Source organism: Psammomys obesus, unplaced genomic scaffold (genome assembly GCF_907164565.1).
Source record: "Psammomys obesus unplaced genomic scaffold, mPsaObe1.curated_primary_1811, whole genome shotgun sequence".
Classification (NCBI taxonomy): Eukaryota; Metazoa; Chordata; class Mammalia; order Rodentia; family Muridae; genus Psammomys; species Psammomys obesus.
Window position 1 is genome coordinate 32131644 of NW_026596040.1, and position 24656 is coordinate 32156299.

At 37.0% G+C, this 24656-nt stretch overlaps 1 protein-coding gene across 1 annotated transcript in view; it reads right to left on the reverse strand.

Moving 5' to 3' along the window:
• Dcc (DCC netrin 1 receptor) overlaps positions 1-24656 on the reverse strand; it is a 727907-nt gene that overhangs the window by 304721 nt on the left and 398530 nt on the right. The window contains exon 9 of the mRNA XM_055622855.1: positions 12083-12237. Coding sequence (XP_055478830.1) covers positions 12083-12237 — 155 coding nt within the window. The remainder of the gene's footprint in view (positions 1-12082; positions 12238-24656) is intronic.

Consider the following 24656-nt stretch of genomic DNA (forward strand, 5'->3'; position numbering starts at 1 on the left):
AAAAAAAACAACTAATAATTTAATTAGGTAAAAATAAATGTGATGTGCTTACTCCCTGATCCATTTATATTCACTCTCTCTACCAATTTTTGTAGGAAGGCGTAATGCATTGAAGAGTTTTCCTCTAATCTCTGCAACTGTGAAATGGTAGGGTTTATCTACAGTTTCAGAGTTGTAAAACATTGGCATATTCTTTACAGATACAATTAGAATAACTGACCTGACTCCTAAATCCTACATGAATGCTTTCATTGTTAAAAGAGAGAAACACGCACAGAGAGCCAGAGTTGAGAAGATTCTTATGAGATGATCCTAACAAAGGGTAGGATTGCAGACACTAACCAAGAAATGCCTCTCCTTGCCAGGATGTATCAGCAACCAAAAGTAAAGAAATTTTTATTCCCCTAGAGAGGAGCCTACTGACACTTGGGTTCCATACGTATAGGCTCAAGATGATGAGAAACTATCTTTCTTTCTGTTGTTTTAGACCACCCAGTATGTGGAGGTTTCTTAGATAGCAGAGACCGTATGATCCCTGTAAGAATAAACCAAGAATCAGAATGGGAAAGTCATTTTCTTAAAATATGTATTGTATGTCAGCTTGGAACCCAAGACTTTTGTTTTCAATCTTGTTCAGCTCATTCAGGAGTAGGAACTGCAGTTATGTCCAGCCTGCTACTAGCACTGTGAAGGCTATGAGTCCAGATTCTAAGCATTGGCTTCTAGAGCCTACAGTTTATTGATCATCTGGGTCAAACTTTAAGCTCTATAGGCCCCAAGTTTGTTCTCTGTGAAGTTCAATGCAGAAGCTAGAGTTCTAAAGTCCTTTGTGGATTTAACAGCCTACTTGGTACTGAGTAAACATTTTGGAATCTGGATGCCCAGAATTCACAGTTATTCAAACCACCTGAGTTTGAAATTTGAAAAGGGCTAAACGAAAAGAGTTGTTGAATCGAAGTAGATGCAGAGACTCACAGCCAATCTTTGGACAGAGTACCTTGGAGTCTTATGAAAGAAGGAGAATATAAGAAAGGCCTGGAGGGGAGAGAAGCCCCACAAGGAGACCAAGAAAACAAACAAATAAACAAACAAACAAACAAAAAAACAAACTGGGCCCAGGGGGAAATGCAAGGACAGTTGCATCAACCAAAGACCTTGCATAGAGAGGACCTGAGCCTCCTGCTCCAATGTAGCCTATAGACAGCTCAAGTTTCCATGTGGGTTCCCTAGTAAGGGGAGAAGAGACAGTTTCTGACATGAACTCAGTTGTCTGCTCCCTGATCACTTCTCCTTGGTGGAGTGACTTTGCCAGCCTACAGAGGAAGAGGACCCAGACAGTCATGACGGGACCTGGTAGGCTAGGGTAAGACAGGGAAGTAAAACTTCCTCTATCAGTGGACTAGGAAAGAGGGATAGGGGAGGAAGAGGGAGAGAGGGTAGGACTGGGAGGAGATGAGGGATGGGGATTCAAAGTGAATACATTGTAAATAATAATGATGATGATGATAATGATGATGAAAAGGGATGTTGAAAGCCCGTAGTCAAACGTTTCTTTAATTTTGTAGCCTTCACTTGGTCCTAAACGAGACTTCCACCTCTGTGATCGTGACACAGTGATAGAACATTAAGTTTCAACCTTTAGATCATTGTGATTGCTACCACATTAGTCTTCTGCCTCCAGTTTAATGAACACAGGCAAAGCACACATCAGAGAGTGGGCTGACTCTCAGCTAACACTTATGCTGGCATTGTCCTGACAGTTTTGGATAGGATCCTTGTTAAATCTTGGCAACTGGAAAACTGGGCTGCTGATCTGAAACCTGCTTTTAGTCCATTCTTTCTAGGATCGGCCACATCAAATTATACCTCACAGACCTGAGAGGGAGGATTATGAAAGTGAGGTTTCCCACAAATGGCCAGCATTTTAATACAAGTTCGTAGCATTGTGCCTGTGACTGCTGCATATCCACAGGGGACATCTGAGGGTATAGTCTCTTCAATGGGTTACTACATAAGAAATCTCCATGATTGTCATGCTTACCTTTGCACCAACATAGAATATTGCACTTCACTGCCTATTAGCCTGGTCGCATGGGACATTTTATTTGTTTTATAGTGAAAGTATTGGGTAATTTCTTAAAGCTCATAGTAACCATAGATTTAAGAGCTAAATCTATCAAGGTAAAAGTGACTAAATTTGTTAGTCTTATACCTCTTCTCCCTAGACAACCTCCAAATTGGCTTTTCCCCTCAGTTTTCAAATTTCAACAATTCATATATATTCTGAAGACCAAGACCTACAATTAAACCCAGTTTCTATCTTTGCTCCCATCCTATATCCAGCAACATTCATTATTCCTTTCCCAAAGGAAACCTATCAAGTCTCCAATTTCATTACTGTGGAAACCTAAATTATCTTCAAGATATCATTTAATCTTGAGAGTTCCATCAGTCCCTACCCTCTTGTCCAGCTGCTCCTCTGGGGGTAGGGGTGGGGTGGGGTTAAAGACAGATTCCAAAATATCAAAGTAGAACCTGCCACCTCTCAAATCTCTTGTGCATGCTGCTCCTTCCCATGGTATGGACCAGATAGCTTTAGTTATTTCTCCCCATGATACTGGCAAATACTATTGGCTACGTCCAATATTACCTCCTGGGGCCAGAGATTTTCCGGCACTGCTCTAGATTCACCAAGATATTTTCTTATCATCCTGTCTCAGAGTGTCTGTCCTTTCTCAAATTATCTATATCTTTCTAATTCTCTGTGTCCTAAAGAAGTCATTCCTTATGCTTTTACAATTTTCTTTGTTGTCCATTTTCATTATAGCATTATGGATCCTATGAGGGTAAGTACTTTGTTGTTAATAAACTGCCAAATTATTGGTGCCAAGAAATAGAGAGGATCTCACTACGCATACAAAATGATTATTTGCTGAATGTATGAATGATTGATTGATTGAATCAATCAATCAATCAATCAATGCCAGAATAGATTCCAACTAACTTAAATAGTAAAAGCCAGGGTGTATATAGACTGAAAAAATAGCCATGACGAATTTGCCAGGAGGAGAATGTTATACTTGAACTATTTAACGAAACTTTTAAAGGAAAAATAAAAGAAACTTATAATGGCCCAAAGTAGTAGGATAACACAATATGTTAATATGGTCATATAAACAATTAGAATAAAGTGATGAACTAATAGAAAATTACAGCAATAAAAACACTGAGCCCTGAAAATTCAGTAGAAGCAGGGCAAATATTTCAGTCATCCCAATTTTCATGTGAAGGTATGCACAAATATTCCCATTTGAAAAGTTTTCTTTTATTCCTTATGACATAGCTGCAAGACTGATATTCTCTTTATTTTACATGTGAGGGAGCAGACTTACAAATTAAACTTGCCCCCCAGTTACAGAGTAAACCAAAGAGCCACAATGAAAGCCTGGATGACTTGTGAGCTATCACATGTAAGCATCTTTCACTGTGTTTCCATTCAGGACACTTTCAGCTCAAGTTACAGATTTAAAGAAAGTGACCACGAATGGTTTCTGTCATTGTCTGTGGTCTCACCGCTCCACAGCCCAACTTCCAGATGGTGAAATGATGAAAAAATAAGAAATAAAATCCTTGATCATTTACTTGTGGGAACTAATGGTGACCATTTAAGTTTCATTTTAACACCTATGGCTATATGGAGTAATTGTCTTCACCTTAAAATCTTTCAATTGCAAACCACAGCAATTCCCCTGCCTATAAAATGTTCTGTGATCAGAAACTGTGTTCCTACCTAACAGATTATATCTACTTTTTGCCCCGTGGCAGGGAAGATTGTGCTAAAATGGAAAGAGTTTTATGAAATAGAAATCACTTGTGCCCATGACTGTCTGCTAGACATTATTCTTCAATATAGACACATTAAATTTATTAAAGTAATAGAATGCAAGAGTTTCACACTTAAAAGAACAATCATTCATCACATTATTGATTTGAGGGAAAACATTTACAATCTACTACTTCTATAGCTGTCGGGAGATAATCTACATTTAAAAGCATCTATAAGGAAGTGATTAAAAGTGAATTCTATTTCATTTTGATTGGCTCTTGTATCAGGTTAGTCATAATTTATCTCCCTTCATTTCTCCCCTCTTTTCTTTTCTCTCTCCTTTCTGACCTTGCTCTTTTCTCCACTTCCTTCCCATAACAAGGTTCATCTAAAGAAACAATTGACAGGGTTAAGAGGAATCCCCAAGGATAGGAGATAATCTTTGCTGACTTTCCATCTGACATCTACAGAGAATTAATATATATTATATGTACAATTCAAAGAGAGATAATACTTCAGAGTGTACTCAAGATTATGATCCTCTTGAGCCAGTCTTTTGAGTGCTAGGAACACAGGTGTGTGCCAATATGGTGGTGTCATGCTCTAAAATATTCCAAAATAATTAGTATTAAAAGCTAACATGTTTTGTGCATAAAGCACTAATAAATTATACATTGATAATAAATTAAGCTACTTTTTGGAATAATAACTTTATATTGAAAAGAATAAATAAATCCCATCATCAACTATGATATGCAGAAATTTATTTTATGAATATGTTGTCACTAAAAACGTAGGACTATTGTTTCTGATGCTTCTATTTTTCTGTGTCTTGTTTCATTTCCAGGATTCCTTCTGGTATTACCCAAAAGACAACAGTATGATGAAGTGTAGCATTTGAGGACTAGATTTTGGCTCAACCATCATTAAGAAGTTAGTGTCTTTTATAAGAAATGAAATGAAACAACCCAGTCAAACACCTCTCCCCTCAGCCCTAAAAGGGATAAATAATCTTAGTTTTCTTAACATTTTATTTTATATCCTAAGAACTTTATAGAGGCATTGAGACATTGTTTTTTGATAAAATATTGCATAAACTCTTTATAGCTAAACGTGATCTTGCAACTCGGAAGCACAGTAATAAAACTGTTCATTACTGTGGTCTATACTAGCTACATTTCAGCGCATTCACCATAGTAGGAGCTCCTATTAGAGTCATAGAGCCTTGAGAACGGGTATAATGCCCTGACTGGCATTTCTCTCCTCATTTACTAACACAGTGTTCAGACTGGTACCATGGGAGAGAACACCCTACAGTCATGGAAATGTGATCTATACTGTCCAGAACAGAGATACTGGTTTAAAGGAGGGTAGTTTAACTTTGATTTTAAATTGATTTGATTTTTAGGTGTCATTGATAAGATGGAGTGTAGCTGTTGTGACTAAGAACATGAAGGTTATTTCATTCCAGTTAAATGTCCATAGATACATGGTGCAGAGAGTTAACCTACTCTGCACCTCAGGTTAGAATTTAATGTAAAGTATTTATTGTTTGTTAGATAGGGAAAGACTGTGATTTAATTGCTTTGAACTCCTTTAACAATTATTAACCCCCCATCCCTCTGAAATTACTGCTAGTTTTTGACTAATATTTGTCATATAAAATCATATCTCACCTAACTGACAATTAAATCCAAATGGGTTTCTTTTGCTTGTGTCATTAAGAATGTTGAGCTATGAGGTACCACCTGTAACGATTTTAAAACTTGAAAATATGTTTTGTGTTGAGAGACTTTTTAATTTGTTTTCAACATCTGTTGACTGCAAAAAGAGACCAACTAGCCATTCTTCTCTACTTTCTTCCTACTCTTACTGTCTATACTTGTATGTAGATCATCATCAACTGGCCAGGCATCAACAATGCCAGAATAATTATTTCAAATGTTCCTTCAAATCACTTTGCAATTGAGACAGTGATTACTGGAAACCAGATCAGATCATTAAAGAAATGATCAGGACACAAGGTCCGTAAAAATGACTTAACTTGTGTTTCTCATCTCCATCACGCAGAGTACAACTCTTATTCTATTAGTACCTTTTAATCACTCAAATATTTAGACAAAACAGTGTGGTATCACACTTGTAATATGATATATTATTTTCTGATCATAAAACCTAAATGTATTTAAGGCCACTACGATTTACAATAGACAAAATAAGAGGATAAGTCAATGAGATATTTTGAAATTTCAAAGACTGACCAATTTGCGTAGGGGAGCTGCATAGCAATCACACTGCTCCTGAATTATGGTCTCACGCTAACCTTATGTACTGAGGTGAATACAGGTATAAGTGCACCACTTGTTTTACAGTTCTGGACAGTTGTTATTAGGCTCTTATTTGATCTTCCTCTTGATGGGCTTACGTGACTTCTGAATACTGATTGACTCCTAGATGGCAGACAAGACCTAGCATCTCTCCTATGATTACATTGCACTTTTAAAGCCTGTGACAAAGTGAATTAAATAATACCTAATTTTACAGACTTCAGAAAATTGAAGTCTCAACATTTAAAGAATAGCCTCTAAGATGATTTTTTAATCATAACTACCATACAAGTAGAACCCTGTTATAATTTAAAATAATTATCAAAGGAGGAAAAAGTAAGTACTGTTACACATCTATGTTATGTATTTGTAAGTTGCTCAGCTTGAGAGGTCACATTCGCTATATTCTCATGTAAAGAATATAGTAGAGCTAAGAACATTACTTTGAATTCTTAACTACAAAAAAATTTTGTGAACAATTGAATGTGTTCTAGCAAAAAGGATTTGTATTGTAACTCGGGCTCTCAATCCTGTATGTGGTCCATTTTTAACATCCTTTATGATTAAACTGCCTTAACAGCATTTTATGGGGTCCCCACATAATAATTCAAAAATTCGCCACATGTGGTTTAAAAAGATTAGACATGTCTTAGACAGGCAGGGACTTAAATCCTGCCTGATAATACTGTAGAGAAATTACACACCACAAAAGCAAGGGAGAAAGGGCAAAGGTTTAGCAAAAGGAAGATCTAATCAGAGGACACTGGCCTTCATATAAATCAGGCTTTTTTATTCTAAGCTATTATTTTATAAACTCAATCTTAGACTGTTGATCTCTTTAGGTGATCACTACACAATGCATGTGCTTGTAGAAATCGTTCCTGATGATTTATATTGCAGACATATTTTCATCAGGTTGCATTCCTTGCAAACACATTTTTTTTTCTGATGGAAATGATTACTCAAGTAAAATGAATATCTGGACATTAAATTTGTATAAAAGCTGTGCAATGTTAGTATACGATTACTACATCACATTTGGGAAACCATCAGTAAAAGCAGCAACTAAATATAAACCCAGATGATATCTGCTTTCAAAAGATAAAATGTTTCTGTTAGTAGGAAATATTGACAAAATTTCTCCTCTCATATGTGTCAATTCTAGCCACATAATGAAATACAACTTGAGACATCCTCTAAAAATACAGACAGTAGACTTTTTTTTTAATAGTGGAAGTCCAAGAAGCTCAGACATTTTGAGTATGCCATCCTCACCATTTCATGTGTTATTAAGTAATCTTAGTGATGTTTTTATATTGCTAGAAAGGAATTGACTGCATCGTCTATCAGCTATGATAATGCAATTTATTTACCATAATGTTTGTAATAAATGTAACAAGTGAGCTGCATAGTACTCAGTATAAATACGTTGAAGAATAGTAATTTAGCATCTGCTTTCCAAAAGCTATTCTGTATGCACAGGCAGCTGACATGGGCTGAACTGAGCCTGAGTTGGATAGGCAACTACTCAGGAAAAGGTGAATAAACCAAAGACAACTCTCAGAAACAGAGTCAAGTCATAGTGTAATCCACACGGCAAATGATGTCCACACTACTAGAGACCAGAGGCTATTGAAAATGACGTGCTATGAATAACGACCAAAACTGAAGAGAATCCAAAAGTCCTCACAGCTCTTAATGAAAAGGTATTCAAGGCTGAAAAGTGCTTCTAAAGCAGAAGGAATCTCCATTTTCATTGTTTTGAGAAAGATATCTTAACATGTAACAATATCACCAATCAGTAACATTTGAATAGATACTTTATGTTCTTAAATTGCTTCATCGTAGTTTGTGCCAGCTGTTAAGTAAAACATGTTTATAGGACTTAGGTTCTGGTTTATTTGTTTGTTTCTTTGTTTTGCAGTACCAGATGGAACCCATGCCTTTGGGCATGTTTCAGTTCTCCAACACTGAACTACAGTGCTAACTCCATTCTGTTGTTTCTGAATGGTAAGGAAGGAATGACATAGAAAGCATGATGTCAGTGCTCCTGTAACAAAGCATTGATCTGAGAGGCGAGCGTAAAATGATTAAGCATTAAGAAATGAACCCATCATCACCTCTTTATGATGCTCATGAACAGACATACAGCTCTGCTTGTGTTCTACTGAGCAACTTGCTGTAAGTTCTCTTATTGAGGAGGCTTTGGTATTAAATATTTGCACTGCTTACTTCCTCGGGAAGTTTCCAAGTTCTGTCAATACCATTACTATGTTGCACACATATCCCTTCATAAGTGTTTTAAATGGCCTGGAATAATATTAAGCACACAGTGGCCATTCACAAAATACACTGTACATTTTATGGCACTCTTTGCATCTTCTATAGTTCAGGATGTCTGCGGATACACATAGCTATATATGTTAACTTAAAGTAATAGTTACATTAAAATAGCAGACCAGGTATCATAAGAAGTGTTCCTATGAGCAGTCAAAGTCAAAATATGTTCTGGTTTCCTGATTTCAAATCATAAGTGCTTATACAAAGCATAAGATAAAAGACAAAAGTAACCAACAACAATAACCAAAAACAAAAATCTCACCAGACTTTTAAAGTAGGAAGTTTTAAAAGAATATTATTGAGAAAAGGAAAACATGGTGTTCATGGTTAGAAAGCCAGGCTGACTTTCCCAGTTTTATCACAAGTATGAAATGATCGTGACCAGTTGGTCTTGCATAATGTGTGAAAAAAATTCTAGAAAACACTAAGATTAAATATGAATAATTCAGATATTCCAGAGAAATATGATCTTCTAAAAGGAAATATAGTCATGTTTAGATTTCAATATTAGAATAATTTATTAGCATTTTCTATTTCTAATTTTGAAGTGTTTTTATAGTTAGCATGCTTAAAATAAAGTGTGTTGCATATGCATGTTATATATTGAGAATAGTAGAAAATTAATATATTATGTACTTAGTATGTATATTACAATGTATATTACATATATACATATGTATATATATATGTTAAGTTCTAGGAATGGGAAAAAATTATTACTCCAACTTTGCATTAAATATGGTAGAACATATTTTATCAAGACTAGATTTGGGTGGGTGAATTTATTTTATTTTCCTTTACATATTTTGTGGTGTTGAAAAATAATTTCTATCTGTTGTTCAATCTTTATTTGAACTCATGACAGTTCTCCTACCTTGACTTCTCCCCAAGTGTTGGAATCATAGGCATGGGCTGCCAATCTAGCCATAAGTATTTTTAAAACACAATTAGACATATAGATATCATAGATATTTAAAGTATAGTTAATGTAGTATATATATATATTGTATATATTTTAATGTGTATATATTTAATTGTGTATATATAATGTGTATGTATATATATATATATATATATATATATATATGCTTGACTCATGGTTTCATGGTTTTACTCAACTTTATTGATTAAAAGTACTAAATAATCATAAAAGCAAACCAATTCTATATATGTGAACTGTGATGATTTGAAGGACAATGACCCGACCCCTATAAGCTGATATATTTTAATGCTTGATGGTCAGTTAGTGGAACTGTTTAGCAAGGATTAAGAGGCATGATCATGGTTGTGATGGAGGATGTGTGGCCTGTTGGAGGAGGTGTGTCAGAGCGGTGAGTTTTGAGTTTTCACAAGCCCCTGTCAGTCTCAGTTCCTTTCTCTCTGCCTGCTATCTGTGGCCCAGGATATAAATCACTCAGTTTCTGTTCCAGCCCATCCTGTCTGCCTCCCACCATGATTATCAGAGGCTAACCCTCTAAAACTGTGAAAAAGTTAATTGCTTTCTTTTATAACAGCTGCCGTGATCATCATGTATTTTCACAGCAATAGAACAGTAACTGAGACATGAATATAAAGAGTAAGTCAGCAAGGAAACTGATGGCTTAAATATATTAACAATGTGATTTAGTTGTCAGTATTTCTTCTTTCTTTCTTTATTTTAATGCATAATCTTACTTTGTGTAGCACAGGATAGACCAAACTCATGATACTCCTGCATTAATCTTCCAAATGCAGGAATCACAGCTGTGTGCCACCATATCAGTTTTACCTAGCTACTTCAATTTTTTATTACATTTATTTATTTGAGTGTGTGTGTGTGTGTGTGTGTGTGTGTGTGTGTGTGTGTGTAGGTGGGTATGCATATATCACAGGTCAAGCAAGGATAGATGTTGGAAGACTATTTATAGCAGTCAATTCTCTCATACTATCGTGTGAGGAACAGGGATAGAAACTCAGGTTATAAAGCTTGATGTCAAGGCCCTGAGCTGATACGCCAGCCCTGTGGCACTTTGTCTAGTGATGTAAATGAGTGAAGCAACACTAGTTTCTTAGGAACAAACTTCTGGGAGCAATGCACACTATGGGTGCAAGGGCACAAAGGTTGCCTGTCCTCTTGTTTAAAATGACTCTGTGGGAATAATGGCTTTGGTTGTCCTGAACTAGTTTTAAATTGCCAATAAAAGGTCTACATGTTTTCATTTACCCCATGATCCTATCAGTTACCTATCTGATTCTTCTCAAGGTACTCGGGCCCCTACTATCTGTTGGAAATGTATATGTCATGATGCTTTTGATGTTACCATATGGAATATTGTTTTCATAAAGCAAATATTTATGTGAATATTAAGGCTTATTCACTTTTTCTTTCATGAATGATTATTCTATATGGTCTCTATAATAAAGGCTAGCATGAAGAAAGATTATAGTTCTTTCCAAGGGTCAACCATCTACAAGGATTCAGATTTTCTATGGTTTTCAAATTAGTGATATCACAGTCCCTAGACAGTCAGCCACTTCAGTGATTGGTTTTTGAGACAGGGTTTCTCTATGTAGCCCTGGCTGACCCGGAACTCACTCTGTAGACCAGGCTAGCCTCCAACTCACAGAGATCCACCTGCCTCTGCTTCCCAAGTTCTGGGATTCAAATCAAGCATCACCACTACCCATCAGAGCTTGATTTTTTTGTCTTTACTAGTTAAACTGTTTTTAATTTGTATGTCATCTCCTTCCAAAATTCAAATTATATTTACATTAAACAGAGATTTCCATAATATAAATAGGAGTACAAATACCATAGAGTTACTATTATTAATTGGAAATGAGGGGCTGGAATACAGTATGCGATGTAATGTTCTTTATTATAAATACCCCTTCAGTGAATTTAACTTTTAGATTATGGTGTTTTTATTAAATATAAGCTGACAAACTGATGGTCTGTAATTTTGCCTTAAACCAATCTGGATAATGTATTAGTAAAGCTTAACAATGTAGAGGAATGCTTCAGTTTGGAACTCAAAAAAATAGAGACTTTTAAATCTTATAGTGTCAGTGTCTTCATCCCATTTGTTTTGTGATATGCATTTTAATACAGTGGTTAGAGTAGAGGACGGTGTACCACATAGATGCAATTGTACACGTTCCCAATGCTTTGTCTCCACTTCTGGAAGCTTCTGGAGTATATCTAGTGCAGGTCTACGTTTTTAAATAGGATCTTAAGATTAAAAGGTCTATGCCATTAGGCTTTTTTTTCCTTTAATATTAGACTTCATAGAAAATAACCAGTATATAAAAAATAATGGAAGAAATGCTGATGAAATAGTGTTAGGTAGGGTAAGCTGCTTCTTGGAAGATAAGCGTCTGGACGGCTGGGATGCATTGTGTCTTTGCAGTTCATAATTTCCTATTACGGTTTGGGTAAGGTCACTGTCTCATTAAAATGTCAGCTCACTTTTGAAAGTACTCATGGTCAATGTGTTGCTACAAAATCTCCCTTCCATAGTGTCACCTCAAAAGCCTCTGTGAAAGGATGCGAGGATATGATAGATGAGTATAAATGCATTTAAAATTGCCCTTCCATTTTCATACTCACACTCAGGCTGAGTGGCCACCTTGATGGGCTGAGAACTCTCCCCAGGTCCCCACTCATTGTAGGCAACAACTCTGAAGGTGTACATGGCTTCTGGTTTCAAGTTTCCCACAGTAAGCTGAAGGGACCCAGGCTGGGTTGTATTCAAAGCTCGCTCCCTAGGAAATCAAGTTGAAGAGAAATATTATCTTAAAATGAAAGCATTATCCCAAACTTTGTTTGGTATACAGGGGTATACACATTTAATTTTGACTCTGGGATAAAATTTTAAAATGTTAAGGTTTGTTATGAAAATAAAATGAAAGGAAAGGGCTCATATAGGAAGACATTGCAAAGCTTGAGCATGTCTAAAACACAATCATTCTCATTGCAACTTGCAAATTATAAGTCTTGCTACTTGACAGTTTTGAATTTAGAATTCAAAAGTCATGACAAGGGGCAGTGTGCCAGAATCCTTATGGAAAAAGAGAGAGATAGAAAGACCTGGAGGGGACAGGAACTCATCTAGGAGAACAACAGAGCCAAAATACCTGGGCCCAAAGGGACCTGCAGAGACCAATACTTCTACTAAGGACCATACATGGAGAGGACCTAGAGGCCCTATTCATAGGAAGCCCATTGGATTCTCAGTTTCCAAGTCAGTTCCCTAGTAAGGGGTACAGGGACTGTCTCTGACATGAACTTAGTGACCAGCTCTTTGATCACCTCCCCCTGGGGGTGCAACCTTGCCAGACCACAGAGGAAGATGATGCAGCCAGACTTGATAAGAACAGATAAGCTAGGGTCAGATAGAAGGGAAGGAGGTCCTCCTCTATCAGGGAACTAGGGAAAGGGCATAGGGGGAGAAGAGGGAGGTTGGGTGGGACTGTTTGGAGAAGAGAGTGAGAGAGAAGGGATACAAAGTGAATAAATTATGATAAATAAATATATCAATAAAATTAATTTAAAAAATAAAAGAGCTAATAAAATAAAAAGAAATATCTGCAATCTAGACAGAAGGATGCATTATACAAAATCCAGCAAAAGATAGAATTCAAGGTTTTAATAACTCCATAATTTGATCTTTGTTAGTATTGTCAACAAATCCACTCATGCATTTTTTTTTTTTTTTTGGTGGGAAAACAAAATGCACATGAGAAGCATTTGTTTACGTATGGAATTATGGTTCCTGTGGTTATTTTAAGTTCAGTTACGGGAAGAAATGGCATTTATCTTCTCATACAAAACTGATAAGACACATACATTGCCTTGCCTTGTTCTTCAGACTATGTCCCCACGTGTTCAATCTGCTGACCAACAAAGACATTTCTCCTATCAGAAAGAAAAGTGACTCTGCAGAGCTTGGGGACATTTATAGCCCATAATTAAGGATGAAGAATTCTGTGGCTGGTGACACTGACATTCAACAAGGAGAAGCAGTAAAATATTTTTAAGGGATAATTCTAGACCTTCTTCATGTGCTCACTGACCCTTAGCACATAATTGATTATGTAAAGTTAAACAGAAATTCTGAGACTGTTAGATTGTGTTATTCATTTTATTGCTAGATAATATTTTTATAACTTCTCACAGGGATTTTATGTACATGTTAATTTTGTCATTGAGTTTTGTTCTAAATTTTGGACACATTTAAACTGACACCCGTTTTTGTATAATTACACATTAGATTTTCAGTTGTTTTCTTAAGGCAAAGCTTCAAAGAACATGAGTGGTGATTCCTGTGCTGTATATATTCATACTATCCAGTAGAGACCAGTTAGCTCAACCTTAAATTACTTAATAATTCTTCCTCTTCTTCTCTCAATCCTCCTTTAGTAAGAAAAAATTTTACCAATTATATCGTAGGCAAATTAAAACAAGTCGATAAAAGAATTGTTAATAATTGAAAAAATTTTTCTTAAGTTTTCCAAATACATTGGATACTACAGAAATGCAAATCAAAACCATACTGTCTTTCAGAGGCCCCTGTGGTAGGCTCCTGCCCTGTTCCTTGTTTTCTCCCTCTTCTGACACCCATACAGTTTGCCTTTCTGAATGAAGATTGATCTCATTTTACCCAGCCTCCTCCTTTTTTCTTAGCTTCTTTAGGTGCACAGATTTTAGAGTGTTTATCCTATATTATATGTCTAATATTCACTTATATGTGAATATATACCAGGTGTGTCTTTCTGCTTCTGGAACACCTCACTCAGGATGATCTTTTCTAGTTCCCACAATTTGCCTGCAAATTTCATGATTTCCTTGTTTTTAATTACTGAGTAGTATTCCATTGTGTAAATGTACCATTTCTGTATCCATTCCCCAGTTAAAGGACATCTGGGTTGTTTCCAAGTTCTGGCTATTATGATGAAAGCTGCTAAAAACATGATTGAGCAAATGTCCTTTTTGTGTACTTGAGCATATTTTGGATATATGCCTAAAAGTGGTATAGCTGGATCTTGAAGTAGCACTATTCCTAATTGCCTGAGAAAGCACCAGCTTGATTTCAAAGTGGTTGTACAAGTCTACGTTCCCACCAGCAATGGAGGAAGGTTCCCCTTTCTCCACGTCCTCTCCAGCATATGGTATCTAGCAGGATATCTAAGCAGATGCTGAGACTCATGAAAGAAGGGGGAGATGAAAGACATGGAGGAGACAGGAGCTCCACAAGAAGAGCAACAGAACCAAAAAATCTTGGTAGAGGGGTATTTTCTGAGATTGATACTCCAAACAAGGACCACACATAGAGATAACATAGAACCCCTGCATAGATGTAGCCTATGGCAGCTCAGTCTACAAGTGGGTTCCCTAGTAAGGGGTACAGGGACTGTCTCTGACATGAACTCAGTGGCTGGCTCTTTAATTACTTCCCCATGAGGGGGAAACAGCTTTACCAGGTCACAGAGGAAGACAATGCAGTCAGTCCTGATGAGATCTGATAGGCTAGGGTCAGATGGAAAGGGAGGAGAACCACACCTATCAGTGGACTGAGGAGGGGACAAGGGAGGAGAAAAGGTAGGGAGGGTGGTATTGGGAGGCAACAAGGGAGGGGGCTACAGCTGGGATACAAAGTGAATAAATTGTAATTAATAAAAATAAATTAATAATAAAATTCATAGTGTCATTGGTGCCAGCCACAGTGGCTATTATTAAATAGGCAAAAATAATATTGAATGAATAGGAATAGAAGGCCCCTGTAGTCATTAGAGAAACATTATTCACAGATTTATCATATAATTTCCTGCTTATATTCCCAATAATATAATTTTTAAAATGCTGTCAATTATCAATAGGCATCCAGATTCCTGTATTTATTGCTGCACTCTTCATGATAGCTAAGATATGACCAACCTAGATGTCCATCATGTATAGATGGTTAACTATGTATGTGAATACACAGTAGACATTATTCAGCTATAATGGGGGGTATAGCTGTCAGTCTTTAGGAAAGTAGTTAGAACTGGAGATTATCTTCAGTGACATAAATGAGGTAGAAAAGGTGAATATCTCATGTTCTTATACATGGAGTCTAAAAAAATAGCATTTTATATAACTATAAAATACTAGAGGTTAAGAAAGATGGAGGCAAGAGATTTGGAGGGAAACTGTCTAGTAGTTACCAAAATATTACAGAGAAGGAATAATACACTCTAGTGTTAGGGCGGGCACAATTCATAATATTCTAAAATGTGTTTTACAAATAACCAAGAAGTAAGTGTTCAAAGCCTTAATGATGGTTAGTTTTTACTGTCAACTCGTCACAACCTAGAGTATTTCTGTCCTAGAGAACCTCAACCTGAAGAATTGCCTCAACAGGTTTGTCCTGTGGCCATGACTGTGAGCTGTTATCTCTGTTGATGATTGATGTAAAAGGGTTCAGCCCACTGTGGGTGACACAGCCCTAGGCAGGAGGGTGTGACTGTACAAGAAAGCTAGCTAGTTATGAGGCAGAGTGAGCCAGAGGACAATCTAGGCAAGAGAGTTTTTCCTTAGTTCATCTTCAGTTCCTGTTCGACTTCTTTCAAAGCTACCTGGCCTGGAAGTAGAAGATGGATTAAACTCTTTGCTACTCAGGTTGCCTTTGGTGATGGTGCTTCTCACAGCAACAGAGAGCAACTAGCACTGCCTCTGAATACATTCTAATGATAAAAGAGAAATATTCAGTCTCCTTTTCTGATCAGATGTCACGTCCTGTGTATAGATTGCTAATGTCAAGTGCGTGAATGTGACTATTTTTTTCAGAACTCCTTTCTTGACTTTATAGAATTAGCTACTTTATGTTTTGTCAGTCTTTTAATATAGGCAGAATTCCTTGATCATCATTCCTTTATAGAGCCATAAGTGAGATTTAGAGATACATTTTCACCAAAGGATTTGCAGCTTAAAAGGAGTGACATTTGGAGCTCCATCCTCTCGCTCCAGGATAAGGGAGACAAAGAGCCTATTTGGGTCTTGGTTACTAGTATACTTGTCTTAAAGGCAAAAATGGAACAATGAGCATTTGGAAATCATTGTGTCTCTCATATACTGTGTATCGTACTATGGTATTTGTTCTATACCCTCAATCACTTTAGTGGCCATCAAAGGTGAGACCTGAACGATGGACATTTTGGCCATCAGTAGGGAAAGAAAGTGTTCATTATTGGCCCTGTTTTACACTTACAAAGTGGTTTGGATAACACGGGTATTATCTAAATCATGTTAGGACAGCCTTGAAATAGGCTTCTTCAAAGTAATAAGGTTTAAAACATGCATATGAAGGCCTGGAGACATGGGTCAGTGATGACAGTGCTTCCTACTCTATCACAGGAAAAGAGTATAAATCCCAGATCCCAAATCAGGTGGCCCACAGGTGCCTAAACTCCAGTTCCAATTGATTCAGTGCATACTTTATGACCTCTGTAGATACTGACACACACACACACAGAGAGAGAGAGAGAGAGAGAGAGAGAGAGAGAGAGAGACAGAGAGAGACAGAGACAGAGACAGAGACAGAGATAAGGAAGAGAGAGGGGGAAAAAGAGAGAGTAAAATAGAAAAAGAGAAAATTTGGATATAGTCAATTATTACCTTCCCCTGAGGGGGAAGCAGCATTACCAGGCCACAGAAGAAGACAATGCAGCCACTCCTGATGAGACCTAATTGACTAGAATCAGAAGGAAGGAAAAGAAGTCCTCACCTATCAGTAGACTTGTGGAAGGGCATGCATGCAGAGGGTGGAGGAAGGGAGGGATTGGGACGGGAGGAGGGAGAGAACCACAGGGGGGATACAAAGTGAATAAAGTGTAATTAATAAAGAAAAAAATATAATAAAATAATTCCCAATAATGAAAATATCGCTTTCATTCAAAGAAATTGGATAAACTTTAGGAGAGAAATATTTCAGATTTCCATAATCTTGATCAGCATCTAGCTATTTCTCCCAACCAGTTGTAGCCATATATAAATGTAAGATATGGTTACTGAGCCTGGGTCTGGTCCTGCACAACATTTGCCCCCAGGTCTCAGGAGACAGAGTCGGGCAGTTCTGTACAAGTTTGAGGTCAGTCCTGATCTACAGAGAAAGCTCCAGTCTGATGAGGGCGTTATGAGATTCTGTCTCACAAAAGTAAAATATTTGCTGATAGGAATTACTGACCCTTCATCTTATCATGAAGTGGTTAGAAAGCAACTTCAGAAAATGTGCTTTGGATTTTATATGTTACATGCAGACAGGAATATCTCATGCTTGATATGCCAGCAATTCTGAGACACCTCTACAGCTGCTTCCCGTAACAAATGGTGATGCAACTCTGTACTATAGACTCACAGTAGTTTAAGCAGTGATTACACTTAAAATTTTGTGGACTTATTTTTTTTTGAGCTTTGTTTTGTGTTGTTTTGAGACAACACCTTGCTATATAGGAAAGGCTTGCCTGCAATTCCCTTTGTTTAGCAGGTTGTCTTCAACTGTTGCTGCACCCAGGCCTCTTTATTTAGTGCAGGACTGCACTTAACATTTCAATTTTATGTGCCACTTTTCAAAAGTATGCTTACCATGTCAAAATAAAATCCCAATGAAATGTCATACAGACCATGTATGTCAGTGCTGAACTGAATTTGGATATTTTTTAATTGTTGTTTTGTTAATTTGTCTTCTCCCCAGTTTTCTTGGGTACTAAAATAGATACTATCCACAAACAGTGTGAAAGAATTAAATAACTAAATTTGGTATGCCATTGAGGCAAAACGTGGCAAGCAATATGGAGTCTTTCGTTTTACTATTATATCAAAAAAGCATCACAACATCTTGGGAAATAAGTTATATGCAGTTAAGGGAAAACTACGTGAAGAAGTATTGCACATGTACTAACAACAACAACAAAAATTCATCAATATTATCTATGTGATTAATATTGATCTGAAAACTAAATAAATACTTAACAGATGTTCATAGGTAATACTTCTAAAAACATTCTGATAGCAAACATGATAAGATTTCTAAGAGGGTGGGTCCTTGATGACAGACACCAAGAGAAAACATGAATCCCTACACATGATTCAACACTATTCAAAACATGAATTCTACACTATTGGCCTGCTCTCCAGTGACACTTGTGGTTCCTACTGGGTCTTTACTCAGAGATTGTGTTTGGAGCTCATTTGGCTGAAGTTAGGGGAACAAGTAGCCTGTATATTCTAGAATTAATTTGCCATATACTTACTCACAGAAACCCCAGGGAATGAGGAATGAAGCCTGATTCTTCTTGTTAGAAAGCAACAGTAGAAAACTTGCCCTCCTTATTATTGGGGGTTGGGGTGGCAAGGAGGTAGCTAATGAGGACACTTATTTCTTGCATGGGCAAAGCCGTCTCAGGTGACCTTAAACATTTCCGCTTCATGTGTAGTTACAGCTTTTCACAAATTCTTGCATCTAATGAATCTAACTGTAAAAGAGTGAACTTTGGGTCAGGGTGTAACCCAAGAAAGCCTCTTTCAGGAAAGGGACAGCTCTTAGATCGTTCCAGGTGAACGGATGCTACACCAAGTCTTAAAACTTCCAGATAGCACAGGCAGATCTTGTCATTGTCATTCCTTTTAGTCCTCTCTCCGCTCTGGGAGGGAACTTTGTTTTTGCTCATTCACCTGAGAAAAGTAGACTCTACACTGGCATGGGTGTGAATTCTTCTCCCTTTGAAGAGTGAGAATTCAGACTGCTTGGCAAATTGAGAGTGCTGCTGGGAAATGAGGAAATACGGAACGAAGAATCCTCCAGATAACACATATTAACAGCAAACACACGGTTGCTTTTTGAGGCGCAAAGCGAACAAGGTAGCATGATGTGCATCCTTAGGACATTAGCATGGAGACGGAACTCTCCTTCCGCTACTTTTATTATAGGTCAGTATGTCTGGAAAGAGTTCCTGATGTAGTTGATGCTTGCAATCGAAGCCTAATTGCTCCTCGTGTTTTGTCTTGCTCATTGGCTTTCATAGTTATTTCTACTTTCTATTGGCAATCCTCGTTTTAACACATGTAATCTGTCAGTTCATACCCACTGCCTTGTGTCTTGACCTCATCCAGTAGCTTATACAAGATCACCTTCTGGAGACAATCTAGAGTCTCTCACACTGTGGCCCAGCTGTTTCACACTCCTCTATGAAAAGCCTACTTGTTCCACAAATCCACTTTCCTTCTGGTGTCTCTTACTCTGCCTTTCTTCTCATGTTTTATGCTTTCAATGAACCTGCAGCTACCATCTTTTAACTTATGATTCCTTGTTTCAAGGAAAATATTGTTTCATGTGATATTCAATTAGGATCCGACTGAAATGCAATGTCTTATCTGTGTCCCATCCACTCTCCTAGTTCCAGAGAGATTAATCTGTGTCTCTCTACATTGCCATTACTCTTGCTTTGTACACTACATACAGCATATAGAACATACTTTATAATATATGTCAATGCTCATAATGTCTTATTGATTCAGCTGGGGATTATTTTGAAGAGAAGCCATATCACATCCATGCTGGATTCACAATTGCCATACATACTCTATTAGTGTAGGGAATAGCTAGGCCACTAAGACCCAAAATGTTTAAGGTAGTATAAAGATTATTTAGAAATGCTAAGTGATCATGTACATAAAATATCCACATATCCATTATTTTGGAAATTCCTAGACATTTGTATTTAATTCCACATTCCATCCTAAGATTGGGTCACATTTCCTATATTAGTTCACTTTCCTGAGGGTGGTTGTATTGTGGATAAAAAAAAAAAAAAAAAAAAAAAAAAAAGAGTGAAAGCTGCTCAAAGAAGACTTTCCAGGCTCATGCTCTATATTAGGAACAGAAAAAACAATCATTTTTTTCAGCGGTTTTTGTTGTTGTTTTGTTTTGTTTTCTGGCATATGTTAGCTGAATTCAGAACTTGTGTTTTTATGCTTCAGCGATAAATAGAATTTGAAGATTAGACTTGGTTCTGCTTTTAGAGATTTATTTGTAACTAAAATTTTTCTACTATATAAATATATTCTGCTTTACCTAAGTGTTCTGGGTGATAACATTTAGTTATAATGGTTCAGCAAAAAATGCTGTCATGAGGTGCCAAGTACCTAATTAGTTGCTTCCAGGAAGAAGAATTACATTAATTCTTTTGTAGCAAAGAAACTGTATTTTAATGAAAATACTTTAGGCATCTCCTTGTTACCCAGTTTCTTTTCATTTCTATCCTTTCAGTAAGTAAAAGTAGTGCAACAAGCCTAGGTTGTGCATGTCTGTGGTTCAAGGTGAAAGCACTGAGGTTAGAGACACAGGCAGGAAGATGATGGGTTCAAGGACAGCAGAGGTTACATGTGAGGTCTTACCAGAAAAATAGACTAAAAAGCACAATCATAGAAGTATTTCAAAACTTATGATTTGCTCCTTATGGAATATGACTCCAAATGAGAGCAATAATAACCTCCAAATAAGGAGTCTGCAGAGATGGCCCAGCATTTAAAAGTACTTGCAGGTTTTTCAAAAGGCCCAGACCACTTCCCAGTACTCACATGGCTGTTCACAAGCATCTCTAACTCAAGTTCCAGGAGAACTAATGCTCTATCCTGGCATCTGCACCTGGCACACATGTACATATTCATATATGCAGAAAACACTTATACACATACAATATAAATCCTTCACAAAACTATATGCAAGTGCTTTTGTCCCTACTCTCAAGGAATAAAAGAATTTTGGAATTAATGTTACTTTTCAAAGGAGAAAAGATTTTTGAAAAAGTCACTACCAGCAACTCTGATGAAAAATAAAGAATATTTTTAAGGTGGTTCAGAAGTTCTATTAGTTATTAATTAAAATGTGTTCTCTTCTTGATTTGTGAGAAGCACACAAATCTGGTTCCAGGCTTTTAAAAACTATGTTTACTATAAATCTTTTTTCTTGCTATTTAGTATTCATTCAAGATAAGAGTTAAATAATACATTGATATTAACAAGAAATTAAACAGAATTTTTGTAGAAAGAAAGATTTGTCTTAAGTTTGCTTAGTCTCAGCATCTGTCTTTATGGTGAAACAGGTGGATTCTTAGTTGTTAACTGACTCTGTCTTCCAGGGTGAGACCAGTTTTCCTGCTCAGGTGCCATAGCCATCCACACACTAACTAATTTTTCTGGCCCAGACTTTTCTGAAGTACAGATTACTATCTTCAGAGACAATCTTTATATTTATATTTCTTGTGTGTTGTGGTAAAGCTATTCGAAATACATCATGCTTAACTGAATTTCACTTTAATATTTGTGAACATGGACATTTCCAGCCTTCTAGTCTCAAGGGACTACACAGAGCTTCAGCATTTTGAGTTACTCCAGAGAATTAGTCATGGTATTCCCAGCAAGCAGGAAGTGCAAGATAGAGAAGGATGTCAAGCATGAGCCTTAGATCATGCTTGCTGCATGCCTGATAGCATCCATGCAGCTGACCTCTGGCCTAATCTCCTCTTTCTCACCACAGCCATTCTTGTAGGTCAAAATCTAGCCTATATCAGAGTCATTTTTAGTTGGACAGTCCTGCAAAGATGTCCAGAAGACCCGTGTTTTCTCTACTATTTCTAATACAGCGCTGGATGAATCTCTGAGCATGTGCTGATTAAATGAACGATGGGTTATTTATATATAGCCTCTATAGATGGCTTGATTTGGTTTTCAGTATAGTTCCCATCCCCTGGAGGAAAGAAACCTTCATTCTCTCAGTCAATGTCCTGGGAATATTTTCCGTTATTTGGCTGTTTTACAGATTAAGATGAAGCAGAGGCTCTGAGAGGAGGGCTTACTTCCCCAATCTTTATGCCTGGGGTCACTGCAGTGCTTTGGACTGAGTCATGTCCTCTTTCCATCACAATACACTCCCTTCATGGATAACAAGCTTCCTCAGCTGCTGAGTCCTCAACTCTGAAGAGCAGGGGAAGAATATGTAAACACCATGTGTATGAAAATGTAATGCACAGTGAATTCTAAAATAAATCCTCCATGTCAATCACAAAATCCTTGCCCCTAATCCTTGGAAGTCAGGACAGATTTCTGAGGCAGAGCAGAGCCATATAAAACAGCAGTGCTGAACGATGGAGACCTGGTCCAGGCTTTGTTCTACTGCAAAATAGCAAGTGACCTTGAACATATCAGGGGTGTCTGGGAGCCTTCCATGCTTCATTTGCACAATGAAGATACCAGCCCTTATCTACCTACCTCACAGGGCTACTGTGAGGATTAAATTGAATGATGCCCATAGAAGTGTTTTAATTCTCTCATCTGAATGCCTACTGTACTTTACAGGTAGCTTTTAAAAGGAAATATCTCTTATTTCATGCATATAGCAAAGGGATCACCTTACATTTAAATCCCGGTTCTACTATTTACTACTGGCGAAGCTCCTTAGGCACCATTGCTCAGTCTTTCTGAGCATGCTCCTCTATAAAATGAAAATTATCATAACTACATTATCTGGGGATCAAGTGGAATAATGCTTATGAAAGCAATAAATTCCGCTCTAAGTAAGCGTCAGGAAATGTCCCTGTATTTCATATATTTTAATTTTTGAACCCACACAATGATTTATGTACAATGCTAGTTAACAAGAACATTTTTTTTTTTTGCCATGGGCAAAGAACTAATGTTTCAGGTACTTTTATAAGCATCATAAATATTCATCCCAGCATTACATACCAAATATTGTTGTCAAAACACAAAAGGAAGCAAAATCACAGATTTTATATGCTTAATCTTGATTGTCAACTTCATTGGATTAGGAGAGCATTAGGAAATTACTAAAACAATGATCTGAATGTGTCTGTGGATATGTTCTCAGAAACAGCATGTAGGACAGTAATCTGAAGAACTATGTTAGAACTGTCAAAAGGTAAGGTTCAAGGTAGAATAAAAGCAGCATGTGTTGCAAGTACATTCTTCTACTGTGAGTGTGTCTAATGTTGCTGTTTTTATTTGTAGAAATCAGACTTCATCTTCTTCAATCTTTCAAGGTGCACTCACACTGAACTCCCTGTGGAGCTTTGGTAACAGGCTGGGATTAAGCAGCCACTACTTTCTGGGTTTCTCAATATGCAAGCAACCATGATAAGATTTCTAGCCTATAACAAGTTAACATAATAAACAAACACATTATTAATTCCACGTCTCTAGATATCCAGACTAACAACCACTCAGTTCTAAGTCAAGATTCAAAATTTTGTGGTTCAGTTCTGTAACTCCTGCTACACTTTGACTGTACTGTGAAAGACTCCACAGGAACTTCCAGGCAATTAAATGAACATTATAATGTTTTTTATACAAACAGAAAATATGCTAACATGTTTAACCTGTGGCAAATGAATATACAAATCAAATTTTCCATTGAGTTTGAAAATTTCTTAGAGATAAACATAGAGAGGAAATGTATGTCATTGTTTTATAAGTGTCAAGAAAGCTAACTAGTTTTTCATCTCTTTACTACAGAAGAAACTGGGTGAGGATACCTGATTTGAACTTAGCCTTGCATTAAAATCTGACCCACTTGCTAGCTACATAAATGAAATGTATGCTTCTAACCTTATATGTGGATTTTTTTCTCATGGACAATGTTAATGATCCCCTGAACACAAGATGCTTATTCTGCCATCTGGTGTAGTAAGTGCTCAGTAAATGCTTGTTACGATTATCGATGCCAACTCTATGGCTTGGACATTGGAACTACTCCCTTGCCCTGAACGTTTACATAAGAGAAGGATAGGTTATGACCTCAAAGGTCACTTCTAGTTCTAGTGATTTCTCGATACCAGTGGATATCTGGGAAGCATTATTTTTTCTTCTGAATCTGACTTTTAGACTTTTCAATGTTTGATGGTCTCTGAATTATAAGATGAAAGCACCCTGAGAAGCAGGATAACAAAACAGTTAAATATGGCACTTGTATCACTGATCCTATTAACCAGTCAGACAGAGTAATGACAGTGTTAGTCAGGGTAATTTGTCTGACAGAGTTGTTGCTCATCAGCCCTTAAAGTTAAATCATCTACCTTTAAAAACATTACTGTGTTAAGGAGCCAAAGAAACCTGCATACGCAAACAAATA